This window comes from Pelecanus crispus, chromosome 6 (genome assembly GCF_030463565.1).
Source record: "Pelecanus crispus isolate bPelCri1 chromosome 6, bPelCri1.pri, whole genome shotgun sequence".
NCBI lineage: Eukaryota > Metazoa > Chordata > Aves > Pelecaniformes > Pelecanidae > Pelecanus > Pelecanus crispus.
The window spans coordinates 31,021,911-31,044,133 of record NC_134648.1 but is presented as its reverse complement, the minus strand read 5'-3'; the positions used below and the strand labels follow the sequence as shown (position 1 = coordinate 31,044,133).

The window sequence follows — 22,223 nt, the reverse complement described above, 5'->3', positions numbered from 1 at the left end:
GTTATGCAGTAAGTACCTTATAGCTTTATTCATTGCTTTGGAATCCATAAATACCATTGTGTATCCTGGTCCATTTACTCGGTTTTTTGAAAACACTATAGTTCCTTGAAAACTGTAAGTACTTACCCAGTGCCTGATGCATCTACTTCTGAATATGTAATGCTAGTGAACCAGAAATGATAGGGAGTGGGAGTATTTTCTGGAAATTAGAAGGAACTCAGAATTGATGTCCAATGTGAGTTAAAATAGAATTACTTCTGTAACCTCTCAGCTGGTGTTTCTCAGATGCATGTTTGCCAGGAAGTACAGTTTCCTTTCTTGATTGAGCTGGCAGCAGCTGTAAATCTGTAAGGAAGCAGGAAGAGAAGGCTATGAAGTGTCAGCGTAAGGTGAATTCTCTCTAGTGCAAGTACTTAAGTTTGAGCTGTGTTTTAAGGGGGCTATTTTGGGCTTCCTTCCTTCCTTCCTTCCTATCTTTCTGCAAGTTCCTTTAACTATTTTTTTTCTCCACTAATCTTGCAGCATCCATGATTTTGCGTACTCAGAAAGAATATTTTTAATATATGATACCAAGTATCAGTTAATCTGAAAGCTGATATCTGTAATAGATGATAACATGCCAATCTCTTTCAACTGCTGAGAAGTTTGGTTTGAGACTTATTCTACCAAATGCTAATGTTGTTACCTTTACATGGTGTTACCTTTACATGTCTTTAAGTAGAATTTTACCACAAAGCAAGAAACATTGCACCAGGTCCTGGACATTTTAAGTCCTAAGGCATGTTTCCCTGGGTGGAAAAATCTTATTTCACCACTCTACTAAACAGGAAAATATTTGCATTATAAAGTGATGAGGAAATGTCTAATATGATAAATGGATGGTACCAGAATTGGCAAACATGGATAAGTTTGGCTTTTTTGTTGGTTCCACGCGTAAATTGACTAAGATAGTTTACTCAGGAAAGATACCTGACTAAATGTAACCCAAAAATAGAAAAATAAATTGATTTTTATGATCGTTGTTGCCACACAGGCAAGTTGAAAAAAGTAAAGAAAAAGAGGAGACGGGATGAAGAGCTCTCTTCAGAGGAGTCACCACGACGCCATCATCACCAGACCAAAGTTTTTGCCAAGTTTTCTCATGATACACCACCACCTGGGTCCAAGAAAAAGCATTTGACTATTGAGCAACTTAATGCACGTCGGCGGAAAGTGTGGCTTAGCATTGTTAAAAAGGAGTTGCCAAAGGTGAGCTTGGCTAATGAATGGCACTAGATCAGTGATGATGGCAAGAAAGTGAAATAGAAAATTAACTCTGGAAAAACTTAGTGAAGGAAGACCTGATTTCTCTGGTGGTCATTAATGATCAAACTGATATTCTGTAATCCATACGCAAAGTGTAGTTCAAATTTCTTACCACCAATAATATCACAGTGGATTATGCAGTGCTTTGCTACTGCTTTCATTTGGCTATCCAACTCTTTTCTATGAATAGTACAATAAACTCTAGCAGGTACTCCTACTAATCTACAGGATAGTAATGTAGCAAACCAATATCTAGGTTTTACATGAAGTTCAGGAAAGGAGTGTTTCAATCATTGCAGCATGTGTGGTTTTTGAAACTTATTTCAGAAACAGTTTAGGGAAAAGTGTTTGTATATTATTTACAGGATGAGCTTCAGGTACATTTGAAATAGAAAGCTGGGTTCACTGTCGCTAGTTTTCTGAGATGTGATCAGAGTGGACCTTACAACCCGCTTTTTGGAGTTCACAGTTAACAGACTTTGAAATCTAGGAAGCTGAATATGGGTGATGGCTATAGCATCCTTTATGAACTTATAAGCCAGGCAAAGGATATGTGCAGCGTGATAGATCTTATTTTTTCAAAAGACTGATTTTGATCACACGAAGAACATAGGATCTAGATTCATTCTTAACATCTTTGGGAAATAGTGGAAATTTTTGTTGTTTACTTCAGTGATAACAGTGAAATAGGAGAACCCTGCTTTGCAATAGTAGTAGTTAAAGAAACAATCCTGAAAAAGGAGGTATTTTACATGCTTTCTTCAGGAGTTGGAATACATTTATGTATGCCTTCAATAATTAAGGATGAAAAGCTGTTTCAGTCAAAATAAAAAATACTTACAGTACCTGTACCCAATTATACAATAGTGTGCATGGCTGAGGTTGGCATGTATATCTGCTGAAGACTGGATAGTGATCTTTTATAATACTGTGAAGCCATGACCCTTTAACTAATTTTAAGATGGTATTCTTTTATAGGCATACAAACAAAAAGCCTCAGCCCGCAACCTTTTCCTAACCAACAGCAAAAAGGTAAGTGTTGTGTAGCTTTATACTGTTACTTGTACTGGATGTAATAAGCGAACGGTAACCTTTTTATGTTTCTTCTGTTTCTTATAATATTTTGGTATGTTTCATAAGCAGCAGATGAAACATGCAACATGAATTTCATGAGATCTTTTTGGCTTTCATAAGATTTAGGTTGTACATTTTAATTTACTGATCTTTGATACAATAAATTAATGACTTTGGTACACTTTGTTGGCTTTTGAACTGCCCGTCTATCCACTAGCTGGAATTTGCTTGTTTAAGCATTCTTGTTTAAATCAAAGGGGTTCTTGGAATATTAAATGTGTTAATTTACATAAATATATAGAGGAGCTGAGATTAAAAATAGAAAAATATTCTGCTTAAGTGATTGAAAAAGGAATTTATCTCCTCATCAGAGTCTTCTCTGAGAAGCGTCATTCTTTCTACCTAGAAGGCTTTACTTTAGGAACACTTGGTAATGGTTTTCTGAACATTTTTCAAGTGTTACACTCAAGTGTGATTCATTTATATGGCTAATGAAAAGGTAATCAAGTATATTGCTGAGAATCATCAGAGACAAGATGATGTAGGAAATCTTCTATTCTGTATGTATCTTCCATTATCAAGAAAGGGAGCATTTTCTGTGTAAGGGATGCAGAAAACAGGACCTGTATGTATATATTTAAGAAACTTTGCTGTAGGTAGGTAGGTTCTCTCCTATGGTCCTCCTTAGCTAGCAGAGAGTGGATTTCTTTGTGATGTCTGGGCAGATAGCCTGCCACTATTGTGTTTGTAGGTATCACAAACTGCATTTTAGGAAGTGAGTGATCCAGCAGACTTAGAGGTTTTGAAATTCCACTTATTTTCCTTTGGTTTTGTTCTGTTTGATCATTTGAAATCTGCACGTTAGAATTGTTGATGTGCAAATTTTAGTGGAGGGAAAAAAAACCTGTCGCAAACATCAAATCCAGCAATTTTGACCGTTATGACAATGGCATTAATTTATTTATACTAGAATGAAAAATTACATTGTATTCTGCTTCTTCATGAGATGGTAGGAAAATTGTAGGATACCCCCCCACTTTTCAGTGTACTACCATGTGAATGGGATTGTATTCCACCAATACTGCTATTGTAGCAGCCTTATTAAAACAGTGAGAAAACGTGGGTACCACAGAAAAGTGTCTAGAATAGATGAGTCAGAGTTGCAGGCAGGCCTTGAACTCTGGTCTCCTGAGTCCCTTTCAAGTACTTACCCACCAGATCAATCCTTTAAGTACCATGCCACGCTGAAACTGTCTTCAGGTTTTGTCTTCTCCACCATCTCAAGAGGTTTTTGGAAGTTCACGTTCTCTCATGCCGTTTCAAAAGCATTACTGCTGAGTAAAGTATCACAGTTTTTCTCTTCTGAAGGATCAGACTTGGTTGTAATTACATTTGATGTTGCTTATTGCTGGCTTTCTTTAAAACCTGCCCATTTCACAGCTGTTTCCAAAACGTTATTTCACTGTAGCTTGCCCATCAGTGCATGAGGGAGGTACGTCGAGCTGCTCTCCAGGCCCAGAAAAACTGTAAGGAAACTCTACCACGAGCACGTCGTCTTACCAAGGAGATGCTTCTCTATTGGAAAAAGTATGAAAAGGTGGAAAAAGAACATCGCAAACGAGCTGAGAAAGAGGCTCTGGAGCAACGCAAGCTGGATGAGGAGATGAGAGAGGTACAGCAAAAACACAGATTGCTGAGAGTTAATCTGTTGAGGAGACACAGAAGTGACCAGATAATTTGAGTTTCTAAATCCAGGCCATGAAATTCAGTTATTTTTTCTGTTTCAGCAGTATTCCATGTATTTCTACTGCTATCTTAAAATTCTTTACATAATTCTTCTAATGTTAGCTACAGCTGAATAAAAAAAGCCTTCAAGCTGCATAAATTCTTTACAAGTCAATGAAATGGAGGAAAGGATTAGACAAGCAGCATGTCTCACAGACATATGTAACTCAGTGTTAGTAAGAGCCAGGCTTTTGTGATGGTTTGTACATCGTTCTGGGTCCAGAAGGCAAGCCACCTTTTCATTCACATTGAATTTTCTTTTTTTTTTTTTTTTCTCTTTTTTTCCCCCCTGCTGTAAACTGATATCATAATTCATATACGTGGCACAGAATTTTTCTGTGATTGCTTTTTTTGTTGGCCCAGTGACAGCTTCATGGACTCCCTTACAGAACAATAGGGGTTGAATTTAAGAAAAAGCTTTCTTGCCAAAGCTCTCTGGTGGATTTATGGTTGTTACCTTACATGTGTGGTGATAAGCTAAAATTGAATCTCCAGAATACCTTATGTTTAGTTTTATGCTCAAATTATGCTTTTATTTATTGCGTTCCTCTCATGCGTGCAAGTTCATAAGGATTTTGTGAAGGTTTCAGCTGACTTAGATTAATAGGCAACTTGTAACTATAGCATTTTTTAACCAGAACCTAGGAGTGAACAGAGTTTCTACGTCTTGCTGAACCCTGAACCATGATAATATCTCAACTGTATTACCTAGTGATGCATTTCACATATTCTACCATAATTCTCTTTACTGGTAAATAACAGAATGTCGGAGTTAGGTTGTCATGAGAGGTGTTTTTTAACTGTTCAGTTCTTTTACTGTAGACCACTAAAATCCTCTTTATTTTTGTCAATCTTTTAATTTTTCACTGTGAACAAAACTTTTAAACTTTCTTTTATTAGAGTATGCCATAATTACTGAATTTAAAAGGACTTTTCATTTACAACAATTCTATATTTTAATATAGGTGTTTATGGTGGTGGTCAGTGTTCTTACATGCAACTAGTATTCTAGCACTTTGTTATCACAGTGATATGCATAATATAATTTAGATAGATCAGTTGTTGATATATTATTAGATTAAAATTTTTTTCTTTAATTACATTTTAAACATTAAACCTTTGTCCTGTGTTTTTTTCTTTCCCCCCTCATCTGTTTTTTATAAATGCTATTCTCTTAGGCTAAGAGGCAGCAGCGAAAACTTAACTTCCTGATCACACAAACTGAATTATATGCCCATTTTATGAGTCGTAAACGAGATATTGGACATGATGGAATACAGGAGGAAATCCTACGCAAACTGGAAGACAGCTCTACCCAAAGGCAGATTGATATTGGTGGAGGAGTGGTGGTCAACATCACCCAAGAAGATTATGGTAAGCAATTAATCTACAGTCGCTCTCTACAACTACCTGACAGGAGGTTGCAGCGAGGTGGGTGTCGGTCTCTTTTCCCAAGTAAGAAGTGATAAGACGAGAGGAAACGTCCTCAAGTTGTGCCAGGGGAGGTTTAGATTGGATATTAGGAAAAACCTCTTCACTGAAAGGGTTGTCAAGCACTGGAACAAGCTACCCAGGGAAGTGGTTGAGTCACCATCACTGGAGGTATTTAAAAGATGTGTAGATGTGGCACTTAGGGATATGGGTTAGTGGTGGACTTGGCAGCGCTAGGTTAACGGCTGGACTTGATGATCTTAAAGGTCTTTTCCAACCTAAATGTTTCTATGATTCTATGATTGTACAATCCTTCCTGTGCACTCTTTTGAAATTTGCTGTACTCTGCACGTTACCGTGCAAACTTACTATTCAAGCACAGTATCTTTCTATGTAAGAAGGACTGCTATAATTACTGGAATTTACCTGTGTGTTAATTTGGGTGGTTACTGCTGCAGAGCTCTAACATGGAGATGTTGTTTTCAGATAGTAACTATTACAAGGCCCAAGCTTTGAAGAATGCTGAGGATGCTTACCAGATTCATCAGGCCCGGGTATGTATTTTTTGGATCCATCAAGTAGGAGAGAAAGTAGAGTAGTTGGTAAAGGCCGCAGAACCAGGATCTTTCATAGCAGCCAAGTCAAGTAGGTTTGTTTAATCCTGGGTGCCAGATTTGAATTTAATTCCATTGCTGCTTTCTGTGCTAAACAGGTAGCAAACCAGAATATAAAGATTTGGGCTATAAGAACAGCCTTGTTTTCTGGTAGTTTCTGGTAGGCATCCTATGTCTTAATGTGAAGTGTAAAGCCTTTTACTATACAGTTTCTTGATAAATTAATATGTCCATCATCTTATGCATGCTTTCCTCTTCCTGTTTAGACCAGATCATTTGATGAAGATGCAAAGGAGAGTCGGGCAGCTGCTTTACGGGCTGCTAACAAGTCCGGTACTGGCTTTGGAGAGAGCTACAGTTTAGCAAACCCATCTATCCGGGCAGGAGAAGATATTCCACAGCCTACTATTTTCAATGGAAAACTGAAAGGTTACCAACTGAAAGGCATGAATTGGCTGGCTAACCTGTATGAGCAGGTATCTTAGTACATCTTGCAAATTTTTAAAATTTCTAGGAGTATTTAAGTCATTAGAGTAAATTTGATCAAAAAATGTTAATGGTTTTAAAAATAGACTGCGTATACTAAATCTGTAATGTCTTAGAAGAAAGGAAAATATTATATAAGCCACCTATCAGTATTCTTGATTATTTAGGAAATAACAACTTTGAATGGGGCATTAAGTTCAAGATTGTTTATGTGGATGTTTATACAACTGTTTATCACTTAGATTATACACTGAGGGAAACTTTTGCTGCTCAGAGCTGCATACCATTTCAGGCTTTGGTCAGCTGGTAAACTGCAGGCAGCCTTGTCCTTGTGTGCATACCTACTTGGCAACGTGATTGCAAAGTGCAGACAGAGGAAAAAAATCAGCCCGAGAAATGAATGAAAGCGCAGTTGAGATAATCTATCTCTTACTAGAAGACGTAAGAGACAATAAGGTGTTTCAGAGTTGTTAAATGGGGCTGCTCCCCCTAAATTCAGTGGCAACCATTCTTCTAGTCGTGTATGGATTAAAAGGTAGTAAGGTGAAAGGTGTTCATTTATGGATCTTTTGCAGGGTATCAATGGAATCCTGGCAGATGAAATGGGTCTGGGTAAAACAGTACAAAGTATTGCTCTCCTTGCACATCTGGCTGAGGTAAGTGGATTATAGCTTATTCCTGGTCGGTATGTTTGATAGAAGATGCATACTTTTCACATGTTTGAAATGAATTCTAGATTATAAGGCTTAAATGTCTTAAAAGGCATTTTAGCTATGGCATTTCCCTTTGTTTTAAAGCTATGCCTTTGAAAGGGTGTGTGTGTATGTAGATACATATATGTGTGTGTGTGTGTGTGTATGTATAAGTGTATATATATAAAAATAAAAATGGAATTTTTATTTATTCACAAAGTAATATCTTTTCACTTGCACTTAATGTGAAAGCTTGATAAGAGAGCAAGTGGTAGACTTCATGGTTTACTGACTTACAAATCAGAGAGACTTGTAGAAATGAAGTCCAAATTCTGAGCTCCATGGCAATCACTATGGATTTCCATATTAGTGGGTTTTTTTCAGGAAGCATAGTTATTCTTCTGTGCCAGGGCAGACAAACAAAACAGAAAAAGCAACAGGAGATTGGTACAGAAATAGGTATCTTTATTTAAAAAAAAAGCCTTGATTGGCATCCAGTCACTTGCCTTAAATAGGAGATACCAACCAAGTGATACTGAGAGCAGAACTGGCTGCAGTCGTGACCAAACGACAATTATGTGCATTTATTCCTTTTGATACCAGTTCACTGGCACTATCAGCCACAATAGTTGGAAGAGTGTGCAGAGCCAAAGGTTCTTGAGCTCATCTGTATGGAATGGGTAACAGATAGGCTTGTCTCCCTGTTGCAGTGCAACTTGAGATTTTCTGGAAGCCTACACAGAGCTTTTACTTTTTCTAGCTCTCCCTTCTGCAGGCCAGCTTGTAACTGCCAACACTAATGGGCCAACTTTGTTACTCACTAGCGGGCATTCGAATGTGGTGTGATGGAACAAAGCTTGTCAGTGCCACCTGAAGTTCTTTTCCTCCCCAAAATGACAGGGGCTGTTAGTAAAGTGAAGGTGGCAACTTTCAGAAGCAAAGGAGCAAGCCAGTTTGAAACTGTGGTGGTTGTTCTGGTTTGCTGTTACGAAATAAGTCTCAGTTAAACATTAGATCTGCTCTATTTGATTCTGTATCGCCCTGCTGTGCTGGGAGGAAGTTTTCTTAATGTTGTATATAGTTCTCTTATGTAGCCACCATCATTTAGTAGTTGTAAAGCTGTATAAAGCTGTCTCTGTGTCCCTTCCCCCCAATTAATTTCTGTGTGTCTTTGTTTTATTTAATGTGTATATTCCAGAGAGAGAACATCTGGGGACCTTTTTTAATAATTTCACCTGCCTCTACTCTTAACAACTGGCACCAGGAGTTTGCCAGATTTGTACCTAAATTTAAGGTAATAAGCATGTGCAAGAAAGTTCTTTCTGTTTTCTCAAAAGCAGACTGTTTTATTCTCCTGAGTTCTTTGCCACATCTGGATGCCTACTTACCTTGGAATTTGAAACTGTAATGGGCCTGATTCTGAATTTTTTTTTTCTCTGTCATCCTGTTTTTTCTGGAGCATTCAATTACCTAGTGTTTAAAAATGTTCACACTTGAATCATATGGTTTTCCTTTTACAACAGCTTGAAGACACCTCAGTGAGGAATTGAAGCAGGGCAGGGCATGGAGTTCTAACGTGTGGGCCTGGCAGCAGATAAAAGAATAATAGTTCAGTCTTATGTACTGTCTTTAGGGTTAGAGCAGTGTTTTCAGTCATTCATGTCAATTTGGATAAGATAAAGATTGTACGTGAACAAAAGTGAACAAAACAGAACTCCAAAGAGATTAGAAAGAGAATGCAGTTATTACAGAAAAATAGAAGAAACATACACATACAATCAGTAATCAAGAAAAAGGAGAGAAGTGAGGCACAAATAGATACGAACAAAAAGATTAGAAGAAAATAAATTGAGTTCTTCAGGTATATTGTGAATGTGAAAACATAGTAAGGTAGAAAGCAAGGAAAGATCAGTTACTGAAAAACAAGCTGCTTGCATATTCCCCAGTGGAAAACATTGGAGTGTTGCAAAGGAAGATTTAAAAAGAATGTGTAATGCTGAAACAGTGCTGAAATTTTAGAATTAAAGATAGACAAAAATGTGAGAAGCTTGCAGTTACATCTGCAAAGAATAGATTATAGTTTAAATATTTGAGTTGTTAACATAGCAACCTTTGATATGAAGAGGTCTTGATCAGGTTTTTTTAAGCATCTGGTTTTTCTTTTTTACAGAGAACATATAAGATCAGTAAAAGACACCTAGTTATAAGTAACCAGTATACCAGTAACATCCAGGCTAATTGTTTGAATCTCTTGGCTACTTAATAAGGTGGAGGAAAAGACTTGGAAGTATAAGTACTATTTGATTTCTTGATCTGGGGTAGGTTTATTATTAAAGGACTTGCCTTCTACCAAATAGCTTGCTTTACCAGATCCCTGATGAGACTGTATATTGGTTATGGTGGTGTACAGTTCGAGGTATATCTATGAGGAGAAGTTGTGCTAGAACGTAGTTCAGTACTGGATGATTTGAGTGGTTTATCTTTTGGGGAAAAATTGGGATTGCTGAGACTTCAAAGAAACTGATGAAGAAGTAGAAATGCTTAAGTTAGTGTGGAGTTACTTTTAAAAAAACCTGAATATAATCCATTTATGTATTTACATAGCCCATAACAATAGAGGCCCTGATTAAAAACCCTGGAGTAGAAAACATTAGAGCAGTTAGCCATTCTACCTACTTACTCCCTCATTTCTTTTAATCATAAGCAAGCAACTGTTTATGCTTTCTCCTTCTCATGAATGAAATACAGAAAGTGTTTCAAAAATGCAGTCAGGATGCTTGTGAAAAGATAATTTTCCCTTTTAGATTTAAAAAAAAAAATCTGTTTCTGTCATTGTATAGCTGTTCTTTGGGTTTATTGCATAATAATGTTTACCTCATCCATGGAATAGAACATTTTTTAAAAAGAAGTTTTCTAAACTCGTGATTGGTACATGTTTACAACTTTGATCGGTCTTTTTCAACCAGTTTTGTTCCTGCTTCTAATCATACAGAAGTGTGTAGTCAATTATGTTTGTAGTAAATCAGAGTGAATTAATTTCTTCAGGTCCATGGCAGAATTTGTAAACTAAAAGGCAAATTATTTCCTTGGTTAGTCTGATGGTTTTTTACTAGCATCCTTATTTCAGAACCTTTGGATGTTTTGGAATAATATTCAGCTAAAGGCACTTTGAAACTTGGAGCTTGTGAGTTGAAGGATGGAGATGTTCAAGACCTTTCACAACCTCAGAAGCGAGCATTCCTCACTTTGTCTTAATTGAGTGTAGTCCTTTCATCAGACAGAAGATGGCAGTACAATATTATTAACCAGTAACTCTGGTTTCAGTGCACTGCAAAGATCTGTTCCAAGTTAAGAGGACCCATGGCATTCTGAGCTATAAATGGATTAACAGATTTCTCTGGCAGTAGTGCTTACTTTTTAAAATTCTTATATTAAATATGTCCAGGCCAGATGTTTTAACTTTATCTCCAATTTTTGGGGACAGTTCGAAATACAAAACCAATGGGACAACTGGGAATGTTGAACAGGAGAATGAGCCCACTAGTCCTGCAGCATTAACTGTAGCAGTTGAGGGCAGACCTCTTTCTGCCATAAAGCAGAAAGTATCATTTTTAATTTTTAGAAAAACCTGACTAGAAGGTGTAACATGCTGCTGGACATTTTGAGATTTTCACCATAGCTTGATCTAGTCTTTGTACTAGGCATAAGTTGCTTGATACCTTTGCCTGGAATGCTCTGTTTCAAACCATTTTTAAGTGCTTCCTGATTTTTCTCTGTGTTAAGAAAGATAATTTTCCTTTTTGTTGTTTTGGAGAAGGAGGTCTATCTTTTTCATTTTGTAGAATACATAGTATAAAATTCTAGAGCAGGTATATCTTTGTTTGAAAATAATGTTTTTCTACTTTCGTACTGTTCCAGGTGCTACCTTATTGGGGAAATCCCCATGATAGAAAGGTGATCAGGAAGTTCTGGAGTCAGGTAATACCAGCATGCCCGTGTGCTTTGACTGTTTTTGTTATTTGTGAAGAGTAAACCAGTAACTGTTGCTACACCCCACCAAGCTAAATGATGCAGAGATATAGAGTTCTCTTTCTTCATCCACGTAGTAGTGTTTTCATTAAGATAATGAGGTAGAAGGCTACTCTTGTGCTGGAGAGCAATGCAGTACAGGGCAATTCAGGGCAGTATGGAGTATGGTTGAAGAAACTAGAGCACTGTAAATAAAGCAGGAAGTTTCAGTGTCAAGGACTGTTTATTCTATTTGAGTAACCTAACTCAGGATGCCCAAGTCTAGCATCCCTGCAGGCCTGTCAGATTGTTCCTGATTTAACAACAGCATTTTGTCGGGTTCAATGCCTGGGTCTTGTCTGGCAAATTAAGAAGCGTCTGAAATTGTTCAGGGACTAATGGGCTGAAGTCCAGATCCACCAGTTGAATAACTGTGCTGTAATTAATTAAAGAAGTCAGTTGGAGAAAAATGCAGTAATAGCAAGAAAAGATTATGAAACAGAAGTCTGAAATTATAGTATACACAAGTGAACTCTTCACAATGTATTTACATTATGTGGATGTTTGTTTCTTGTTTTGTGGTTATAGAAGACATTGTACACTCAGGATGCTCCTTTCCATGTGGTGATTACCAGTTATCAGCTAGTAGTGCAGGATGTGAAGTATTTCCAGCGAGTGAAGTGGCAATATATGGTGCTGGATGAAGCACAAGCACTCAAGAGTAGCTCCAGGTAATAAATTAACTGGAAACAAAATCTTCCCTCTGTATCAACCTCTTGAAGGAATATCAAGACAACATCAAGATTACACAAATTGGTAGAAGTTAAAATTGAAACACGTAAGACCCTTTAAGTGTCTAACCTAGCTAAGAATCTGTATATGACACTGGATTGATCCACTAGTCTTTTGCATTTAGATTTTCCTTCTCCAAATACGTAAAATGTAATTAAAAAGTAATTGTGGAGCAGAAACTTAGATGGAGTACAGGACGGTTAAACAAAATAGCGTGAAACGCTGCTCACCTTCTTTCCTGACTAGTCGCAGAATTCTACCTAGCGAACAGTCTGTAGTCTTTAGTGTGTATTGCTTATATTGGCTCCATTAAATGCGTTATTTTGATTCCTCCTTCAGTGGCACTTGCAGACACAAATGAAGGTCAGAACCCCGTGAATACTGTTGGCTGCAGTGAAGCCCACTCTTTGTCATAAGACTCTGTGCCAGAAAGTTCTCTGGTTGTTTTCAAGTAACAAATTTGTCCGTCTTTACTTCTGTAATTGCTTTCCCATAACCTTTGCCCAAGTTGCCACTGTACACAGTAAGTTAAAGACTGCTTTAGATGCCGATTCATTCCGACTGAAGTCTGTCTCTTAAGTCCTTGAAGAGGATTGTAATGTGTAGCTCAGCACTCCTGATACAGTGGCCCATACACTTAGTGTTGTAAAGTCTGAAAAATATATGACATTCGGATTCATCATAACTGTTTCTTTTGGGAAGTTAATTATTCTGATGATGAGATTTTATTAGTATCCAAGCATTTGTGTTAAAAATGAGTAAAAAGATACTTAAAGAAATAAAATAAATTCTGCACGTTTCTTTGTAATTTGTAAAAGGCTACTTCTTCCTGTAATTGTCTTTTGAAAGACTGGGGAGTAGCTGTGATAGTTTTACCCAGTGACCTCCAAAAGTCATTTGGGAAGGTCACTGGAAGCAATTGGTCTTAAAATACCTCATGTTTCATATCCTTCTGCAAAAAACAGTTTTAATGATTTTTCTTAATTTTATTCATCAGTGTTCGTTGGAAGATCCTACTACAGTTCCAGTGTCGAAACAGATTGTTGTTGACCGGGACCCCGATCCAGAACACAATGGCTGAGGTATTTTGGACCTCACAAGAGTGGACTTTTCTTTATAACAAGAATATATACTAAATATATGTGACCAGTTGAGAAATTTGTTGTATTTGTGTGGTTGTGAGACCACAATTGTAGCAAACTACTGGCAAACAAACATGGAATTAGCTCTGGGAGGGGAAAGTTTGGAAACATGCCATGCATTCAAATAAAAATAAAACTGAAGATACCTGATGGTTAGTAATACCTAGATTAGAGGATGAAATCTAATTTTTTTTGGCTTTTCCTTCTGTTGGCTGAAATCATCGTGCTGTGTTTCTCACTGCTTTCTAATGGTTTTGTTAAGTTGACATATCTGGCATTTGTCTGGGGGGCGGGAAGAGGATGAGGCTGGGTTTTTGTTTAATTTTGCCATGTCTCATGATCTAATAAACTGATTTTGCTCATAAAGAGCTGCAAGGGTTTGGGATCCCTGGTTACCTTGTCCACAGTAGGGTGACTTTTGCTGATCTGCTGTTTTGTCCTCTCTTTTTAGCTGTGGGCCCTGCTGCATTTTATCATGCCAACACTGTTTGATTCCCATGAAGAGTTCAATGAGTGGTTTTCTAAGGACATAGAGAGCCATGCAGAGAACAAATCGGCCATTGATGAGAGTGAGTGCAGTATATAACTGTAGTATTTTTTATATTAAAAATCTATTGCCTTTTCCAACTACTAATAGATAAATTTTCTCTCATATTTTGTATGACATATGTCATCTAAAGCAGAGGGTGCATAAGGGGATTGGAATGTTATGGATTGTCGTCCATAGTTTATGTCAAGGTTTCGGTTTCTCAGTGTAATGTAGCCTGTGTAGTGAATGGAAAAACACGTCATGAAAAATGTTGATTTGCTACCTGTCTCCAGTCCTCCTCCTTCCCAAACACAGGAGAACAGATATTTGTAAGTTTCTACAGAGCACATAATCTTGGAGATCTGCGTGTGTTACAAGGTCTAGACAAACAATTACGACATAAAGCACTAAACACCTTTTGAGCTCCAGAAGAAAAACATAAAAATCAAAAAAAAAAAAAAATCTTCACAGTAAATTTTAGGGGATAGTTATGTAGAAACACCTAGGTAGGTAAAATAGCTGATTTGTAATTAGAGTAGAAGACAGCACAATTGGAACTTGTCACAAAAGTAAAGGCTTTAAGAGTTCTCAAATACCCAGAACTTTGTTTTTACAGGTTATCGTAAAGACTGCAGTTGTCTGTCAATGCAGTATGCCCTGGTTTTGTGATGCTGTAATTTTGGGAGGCTAGACTTAAAACTGTAATGATCTCTTTTCATGAATTAGTAATTTCTCATCTGAAACTTCCTTCTTCACTAACAGTGAATGATAAATTTAAGCCCATATTGTTCAGCCTAGAGGAATATAGAACACATAAAATGCTTTATAAGTTCATTCATTGAAGCAGATCTTTAGATTCATAAGATAAACAGTGTAGCTCGGCACTCACTTTAAAAAAAGAAAAATCAATAGAGAAATGCCAACTCTGTGCTGTAAGAACTCATATGGGGGAAATCGCTGAGCAGTAAGGGACTTAATTGGTAGTAGAACACCACATAGTTTTCTTCTTTGGTGAAGTAATTGTTCCTTCTACCCCATTCCCTGTATTTCAGACCAGCTATCCCGCTTGCACATGATCCTGAAGCCTTTCATGTTGAGAAGAATCAAAAAGGATGTGGAAAATGAGCTGTCAGATAAGGTGAGAAAAAATATTTATCTGGAATGAGTATTTCAACTTTATTGTTATAGCTCTGTTCTCTAATCTGGTTTTTGCAGACACGTTTGTCAGTCTGCATACCTGAAATTCGATTGTAGACCTTTTACAGACCTTCAGTTTCTGGCACTGCATCCCAGCAATCTCATTAGATGTGAATGTAACCGAAAAACCCCTAATTAATAAACTTTTCCTCTAGGGAAAACATTTTGTTAACGGTTACAAATAAAAAAATCTTTAAGCCTGATTAAGTTGACAGAAATATCACTAATTGAAGTGAAGGTTAATACAACGATGATTGGGTGATAAACGTCTCCAATTGCCTTTGTGAAGGATGTGGCATGGATTTAGGATTCTTTCTGCTTGCTTGTAAAGAGCAAGAAATGCATAGTGGCAACATCATACTCTTCTCTCTTGTTAGTCTCTTAATTTCATGTGAGTGTTAGCAATACTGGATGATCTTGTGGTCAACATGTCCCCAGGTTTTGGGATGACTGGCTAAGAGACATCTACTTTGTTCTAATGTGCTTATTAATTTCAAAACTAGAACTTCCTGCAGGCACTGTTGTTACGTGGTGCACCTGTTGTTATCATGGGCTCCTGACCTCTGTTTAAGACAGCTCTAAATGGGTAGCATTTTAACAGTAGAGAAGTAGAATTCAGGTCAGATTTTAAGCTATGAGCTGCAGATGTGATGTTTTCAGAGCTTTCAGGTCTGTCTCCTACATCATTACCAAAACCTTCCAAAACACACCTATCAGTTAAGTCCTTCCTAGGTTGGATCCTGAAATACAGATATGAATGCAACTGCCTATATATGTATTTTTTGAGAAAGTTATGTTTTCCTTAAGATAGTTTCGCTTTGCTTTGTGTGTACTGATGGGGTCATCCTTCATTTCAGAGATAGAAAAGGCTAAATCTTCATTACTGTTTTGCAGATTGAAATTCTTATGTACTGCCAGCAGACAAGTCGACAGAAGCTGCTATACCAGGCTCTGAAAAACAAAATCTCTATTGATGACCTCCTGCAGTCGTCAATGGGCACTACTCAGCAAGCACAGACCACTACTAGTAGTCTCATGAATCTAGTCATGCAGTTCAGGAAGGTAAGGCTATTTTAAATAATAATTTTAAAAAATTATAATCATTAATTAGCACAGAAGTAAAATACGGCTTCTAGAAAACACCATATAAAAAAAAATTTCTGGCATAGGCAAGCAAATTTGCATGCAGTTCAGTTGTGTTTCTGTTGCAGTGTAGCATGATGTTGAGGTAGAAGAGCTTTAGCCAAATGGTGCACGCATCTGCTAACTGATTTGGTTCCAAATCGGTTTTTGGAGGAAATCATTCACTTAGGAAGGAGAGACAGTAGCTGTTATGTGCATAGGAAAAGATATGATGCAGTATTCAAATTTGAGTAGATACACTAAAATAGGTGTGACATACTAATCAATATTAAAGTTTTAGTGATCAGTAGTCGTAGTTGATTTGGGATGTAAATGCTGCATTAGCCTAAATGAATTCCTCCCAGCGTTTGACACGCTCTTTTTCTTCTTATAGGTGTGCAATCACCCAGAGCTGTTTGAGCGACAAGAAACTTGGTCTCCATTTCACATCTCCCTAAAGCCATACCAGATTTCAAAGTTCATCTACCGTCATGGACAGATCAGGGTCTTTAACCACTCACGGGACAGGCAAGCCTACTCCACTTCCTCTCCAGCTTAGCATATTTAGTATTATTACTTAGACTTATTTTAGCTTTGTAAGTGCTAATTATCTCCCTTACCTGATGTACTTAAATGACATTGGCCAAGCGATGCATTCCTAGTTTTCTTTCATTCATTCAGCTGTTAAGCATCTGATATATGATGCTCTTTCTTGGTGGAATCCTGATCATCAAATATCCCTTTGGTGGATTAAGAAAGTCAGAAAAAAGAATTTAGAGTTGTTGCTGATGATGTGTAATAGAATTAAGCTTTAAAAGAATTCTTAAAAAAAAAAAAAAACAAACCTGGTTTCCCTTCAGTGAGTTTTCATGTTTAAGGAAGCTATCACTATTTGTTGTGACATGGTATATCGTGAGCATCTACTAGTCCCTTGACAGCTTTTAATGCTTACCTTGGATGAATAGAAGCTGCCTGAGTGCAGTTTGCTGTTTTCTCCAACTGTGGCAGTTCTTGATTAAATTTGTTTGCATTCAGTTATGAGAAATGCTCAGGGCAGAGATGAGAAAGGCATGTTTGAAGATGAGACTAACTGTTCTACAGCATAAAATGCAATTCCAGAACAATGGTGTGTCTCAGTGTCAAATTAACAGTAGTGCATGTGGACTGATGATGCTTTTCTCCTACTGCCATGCAATTCCAGATATCCAGAGTGGTGAAATACATTGAAGAACTGAATGGTTACTCTGCATTTTCTGCTGATTGTGTGATTGAATGTTGTATGTGTTAACACCTTCTTAGTGATTTTGTTTGGTTTTGTTGCTTTCATTTTCAGGTGGTTACGGGTTTTACTTTCGCCATTTGCACCAGACCACATCCAGCAGTCTCTCTTCCATAGGAAGGGTAGGTTTACCGTCCTGGGAAGCAAGTTGGGTTGCACACTTGCATGTGATGTTGTAATATGTCTTATTTTTAGGGGGAAGGACTGAGAGGCCAGATCAGTTAGTCGTCTGAGGTAATTTGATTAGAACTTCTAAGAATTCTGTTAGCATTTGTACTTGTACATGTATTTCATTTGCTTAATGAGGAAAGGATGGAAGCAGCTGGAAGAGTAATCTATGGACAACTTGTTATTTAGTCACTGCTTAATCCTACTGCAGTCTTTTGTTCCATTCCTCCTGTCTTGTTTTAACTTGCTTCAAGGGATGCTGCCTTTTTAGTCTAATGTGAATTTTTCACAGATTCAATTCAGAGAAATATTGAATTCATTTCAGTACATCCTATATGGTATGTTAAACTGCCAGCTTCTCTTTCAAGTAAAAAGTAGATGAGATGCAAGTGACCCAGGATCTAATCAATGAGCAAAAAACCCATATAAGCTGCTTATATTGACAAATACAATTTGTTATTATAGATGATTGAAATTTTTTTGCTAAAAAGAGCTAACTAGATTGCTGAGCTGCTGGGTTGGGAAAAACTTTGGGACAAAAAAGCAGGCAAGATACTGGCTGCATTACTATGCTGAAATCTGTTGGCATGGACTTGTTCGGCTACGCAAAACCCCTTTTCAAGTAAGAAGAACCAGATGCAGCTACAGGAGTCTGCACTTGTCTGCAAATCTTTAACTTCCATATGTCTTACTGATTATTCTGATTTCTGTTTGTTTTGGTATTCATAACGGGCTTTTTCTTGGGAACCCTTTTTGGCATACCATAAAAGGAAAATAATTTTGGGAATATAATTTTTGTGTAAAGTTAAAAAATAAAAAGATACGAATGGTATTGGTGATATGCAGTGCACATGGGTGGGCCTGAAGGGCTTTCTTCATTAACAGCGGAACATATCTCTTCTGCTCCCCACCCTTCACTGCAGTGTATCCATCATCCTCACTATATCTGTTGCATCCTTATGCCCATACTCACATTCCCCTACCAATTCCTACATCTCCTTCCAACCCGTTTGACTGACTGGCTGGGTGAGTGGGAGCATGTTTGGCAGGCATCCTGAGGTACGCGTGTTCATCAGCTGTCTGGTAGATATGTGTTTGGATTCACAAATGTGCACGCTGCCTATTGATTCTTAGTAGGTGAAATAAATGTACTTACTGGCCGCATGGTTTTCTGGCCTAGAATGTATTTGTCTTGATAAATGCCCTTCTCTTGCCCAGACAGAAAAATGAACTGGAACTTGGAGTCAGGCAACAGCAATTCAGATTAAATTTTCAGTGTTTCTAAAACATTTAGGTTAAACTAGGATCTCCTCTTTATTTACCTAGATTTGTCACATGTCAGAGAATGTGTATCTTGAATTAATGAAGTAAATTTATTGTTTCCAGCTATGAGTGTCTGTGAAATGTGTTGGCCTAACTTCAGTATTTCTGTGACATAGGCATCAATGAAGAAAGCTGTTTTTCTTTCCTCCGGTTTATTGATGTCTCTCCAGCAGAAATGGCAAACCTCATGAATCAGGGACATTTAGCCAGGTGAGGACAACTTTTTTTAAAATCTTTCAGTAATTATAGGAAAAGTACAGGTGGTGTGAGAGGCATCTCTCTGTAAACCTGTGTTTTCTATGCCTCCTAATATTATCATTTGTTTATTGTTATCTAATAATATACCAACTTCTAGAGTGTTCCTCCAGGTATAGGGCATCATTATGCAAGGCAATTTTTATGCCTGTCAGAAGAAACCTCTGTTACAAAGATTTGACATTGTAAATACACAAGATGGTTGAAGGGCAACAGAAGAGTTTGCTTAGGATCACACTGTAGACTGCTGGCTTTATCAAGTGCAAAATCCAGACTTTTGAAGGCCAGTTTATTGCAACACTTACCAATTGCACTGCTTTTAATACGGAATGGAATTCCAAGGCACAGGCTTAGGATAATGGATTTTTAGCACCATGAACTGTATTATCTTGGAAAGGGGGGTGATCTGTTTAAGTTATAGTGTACTCTGCAATGGACAGTACTCTGATTGAAGTTAGTGACTTTAAGAAATTTGAGATTAAACGCAAGTCTTTATTAATAAATAAAGCTGTTTTGCTTGGCGCTTTGTAAGTGTAATACTCTTATTGTCGTGGTTATTTTGGATTAGTTTCTTGTCTGTGTTTCAGTAACATAATACAAATTTCTCTTGATCTATCTGAATGATCTTTATGGTAAATTCTGCATTCATTATGTAGGTTGTTATGAATAATTTATATATGGAGCAATTTACACAGAAGTCAGAGCGCAATTTTAAGTAGTAGTGGCTAACTCAGGCTTGACCCTTTTAAACAAAGTGCTTCAAAGTGTATTCTGATTTAATCATTTAGATTCAGTTAAACCACCTTAGAAAAAATGAAAATTAGAGTAATATAATTGGACGATGTCTAGCAAAAATTATTTCCTTTAAGTTAGGACACTGTAAGCCTGAAATTCTGAAAAAAACGTTTGTGTCAAATAGAGTTATGTTGTAAATATACTCAAGTCTTTCTTTCACAAAAAATACCTACTGTGTTTTGTTTCAGATGGTTAGCTCTTTTCCTGTCTCTGAAAGCATCGTACAGGCTCCATCACGTGCGCTCCTGGATGGAGACCGAAGGGGAGAAACAGCAGGGGTCATGTTGTCTGAGGAACAGGGATTTCTTGCTTGATGTAAATTTCCCGCTGTCTTTCCCTAACTTGCACAGCTGCACTTTGCTGCAGGTAAGCAAAATTTCTGTGATGTGGAGACAGTAGCAAGTCCTCATGAGTGAGAAATTATGAAAATCTTTCTATCCTTATGAAACAGAGGAAAACAAACTTGGAAACAGGATGACTTTATTATCTGCTTTATTAGATATACTTAATAAAGTTCAGAGTGCTGAACAGAAACATAGTTTGACTGCTGTCTTCCTCCCATGTGGTGATACATTCCAAAATTTGATATAAAAAATAAATCAATTGAATTAGAAGTCTTTGTTACTGGAGCAACAGAACTAGCCTCATGATTTGTCAGGGGTGGATTCTACATGTAAGCTTAAGAGTACAATTTTGTAATGTTTTTCTATACGCAAGATGCTTGTTTTCTGACTGAAACCAACTCTTTCCTTCTCAAATTCAATACATTGTTGCAGCAATTGGGAAAAGCAGAGACTTCAGCCTAGCAGTGTTTCAGAATTGGTGGACAAGCATTATCAATGGTGTCTTTCTACTCTGAAATTTGCTTCAGCTGTTGTCTGGTAGACTCTAAATGTGTTAATCTTACTGTGTAATGCAAGGTCATTTTCTGTAATCTTTTGCCTGGCATGTGTGTGAAGGTTTTGTCTTTTTATGACTAAATTGCTGTTGATTTCCTGAGTTAGGTTATAGCTCCATTGATTTGTTTCACTGAGAAGTTCACAGAAGTGCTAGCATGGAGTCAGGAAAGCATCTTAGGGCAGTTAGTAGATATGCAGTACAAAAATCTTTTCTGAAACAGTGAGATTGTGCCAAATTTCTCTAGGGAATATTGCTTCTGTTCATGAGTGTGGAAGGGGAAAGGAGATAGCCAGAATTCAATTGAATAGCGTGTAGAGGAAGTTGAAATTGAAGACGCATAAGCAGTAGGAAACCAACCTTGGGCTTGGTGTCATGTTTTGCAGCGTTAACAGCAAAGCCAACAAAATGAGTCGTCCTAGTTATCAAACAAAGAGCAAGCCAACTGAGTGTGTATGCCAGTTAACTCTGGCTGTGCTGGTGTTTAAATATTCTGTGTTTCCATATCTAGCTTGCTAAGATGTCTGTGCTATATGGATTTGCTTTTAGTTAGTTTTCTTTAAGATTACATTCAGCTGTTTGTGTGCTGACTGTGTAATGCTTATCTCTGAAACTATACTGTAGCTTTGTCCTCTCATTGGTATGGTTAAGGAAAACTTGGGTGGTGTCATAAATGTTGCAGCCTAACAGTGAAGGGGTAGAAGATGGTATCAGAAGTTGTATGCACTTACAGAAGGTAGTGTTCATTTTCACATGTGTAGAAGGACAATCTAGATTTTTACATAGCCTTTGGGTTAGTGTATTTAAATATTAAAATGAAAGTCATTGTATTTACTTAAAGAACAGAAGGTGAGTTAACATTATAGATATTAAATATGAGATAGGGAATATGCATATGTAGGTTTTAATATTAGCAATGAAACGTAAAGCATTTGGATAGGCTACAGACCCATCTGTACCACAATCTGGCAAGACTTAAACAGATAATTTGGATTCTCCAAATAATTTCTTTTCTTTGAGGAAGTCATTACTTGTGTCTCAGGGGGTCCCAGTGCTGTGACTGCATGTAACTAGTGACTGGTGTAACTCGTACCTTTTACATAGAAAACAGCAAGCTGAGGAGCAAAGTTCATCAGTGTGTGCAATACAGCACATTTGTGATAACCCCAGTAAATCTAAAGGAAGTTTAGTCCTACAGTTATGACAGGTTCTTTAGAACTGTTTTCTAACCTGCATGTTAGACAAATTACCACCTAAAGTCACTTTAAAATGAGCTATGTTTGCAAAATTTTGTTTGCACAGCTTACATATAGAACATCTTAAAAAAAA

The 22,223-nt window shown here is 37.3% G+C and overlaps 1 protein-coding gene across 1 annotated transcript in view; it reads left to right on the top strand.

The window, feature by feature from the left end:
• The window catches only part of INO80 (INO80 complex ATPase subunit), a 60,071-nt gene that overhangs the window by 5,255 nt on the left and 32,593 nt on the right, over nucleotides 1-22,223 (top strand). The window contains exons 6-23 of the mRNA XM_009490662.2: nucleotides 1,034-1,248; nucleotides 2,284-2,337; nucleotides 3,848-4,051; nucleotides 5,343-5,538; nucleotides 6,082-6,149; nucleotides 6,476-6,685; nucleotides 7,271-7,351; nucleotides 8,586-8,681; nucleotides 11,306-11,365; nucleotides 11,984-12,126; nucleotides 13,185-13,269; nucleotides 13,781-13,898; nucleotides 14,911-14,996; nucleotides 15,950-16,117; nucleotides 16,572-16,705; nucleotides 17,511-17,578; nucleotides 19,064-19,157; nucleotides 20,186-20,363. Of these exons, the coding sequence (XP_009488937.1) occupies nucleotides 1,034-1,248; nucleotides 2,284-2,337; nucleotides 3,848-4,051; nucleotides 5,343-5,538; nucleotides 6,082-6,149; nucleotides 6,476-6,685; nucleotides 7,271-7,351; nucleotides 8,586-8,681; nucleotides 11,306-11,365; nucleotides 11,984-12,126; nucleotides 13,185-13,269; nucleotides 13,781-13,898; nucleotides 14,911-14,996; nucleotides 15,950-16,117; nucleotides 16,572-16,705; nucleotides 17,511-17,578; nucleotides 19,064-19,157; nucleotides 20,186-20,363 (2,258 nt within the window). The remainder of the gene's footprint in view (nucleotides 1-1,033; nucleotides 1,249-2,283; nucleotides 2,338-3,847; nucleotides 4,052-5,342; nucleotides 5,539-6,081; nucleotides 6,150-6,475; nucleotides 6,686-7,270; nucleotides 7,352-8,585; nucleotides 8,682-11,305; nucleotides 11,366-11,983; nucleotides 12,127-13,184; nucleotides 13,270-13,780; nucleotides 13,899-14,910; nucleotides 14,997-15,949; nucleotides 16,118-16,571; nucleotides 16,706-17,510; nucleotides 17,579-19,063; nucleotides 19,158-20,185; nucleotides 20,364-22,223) is intronic.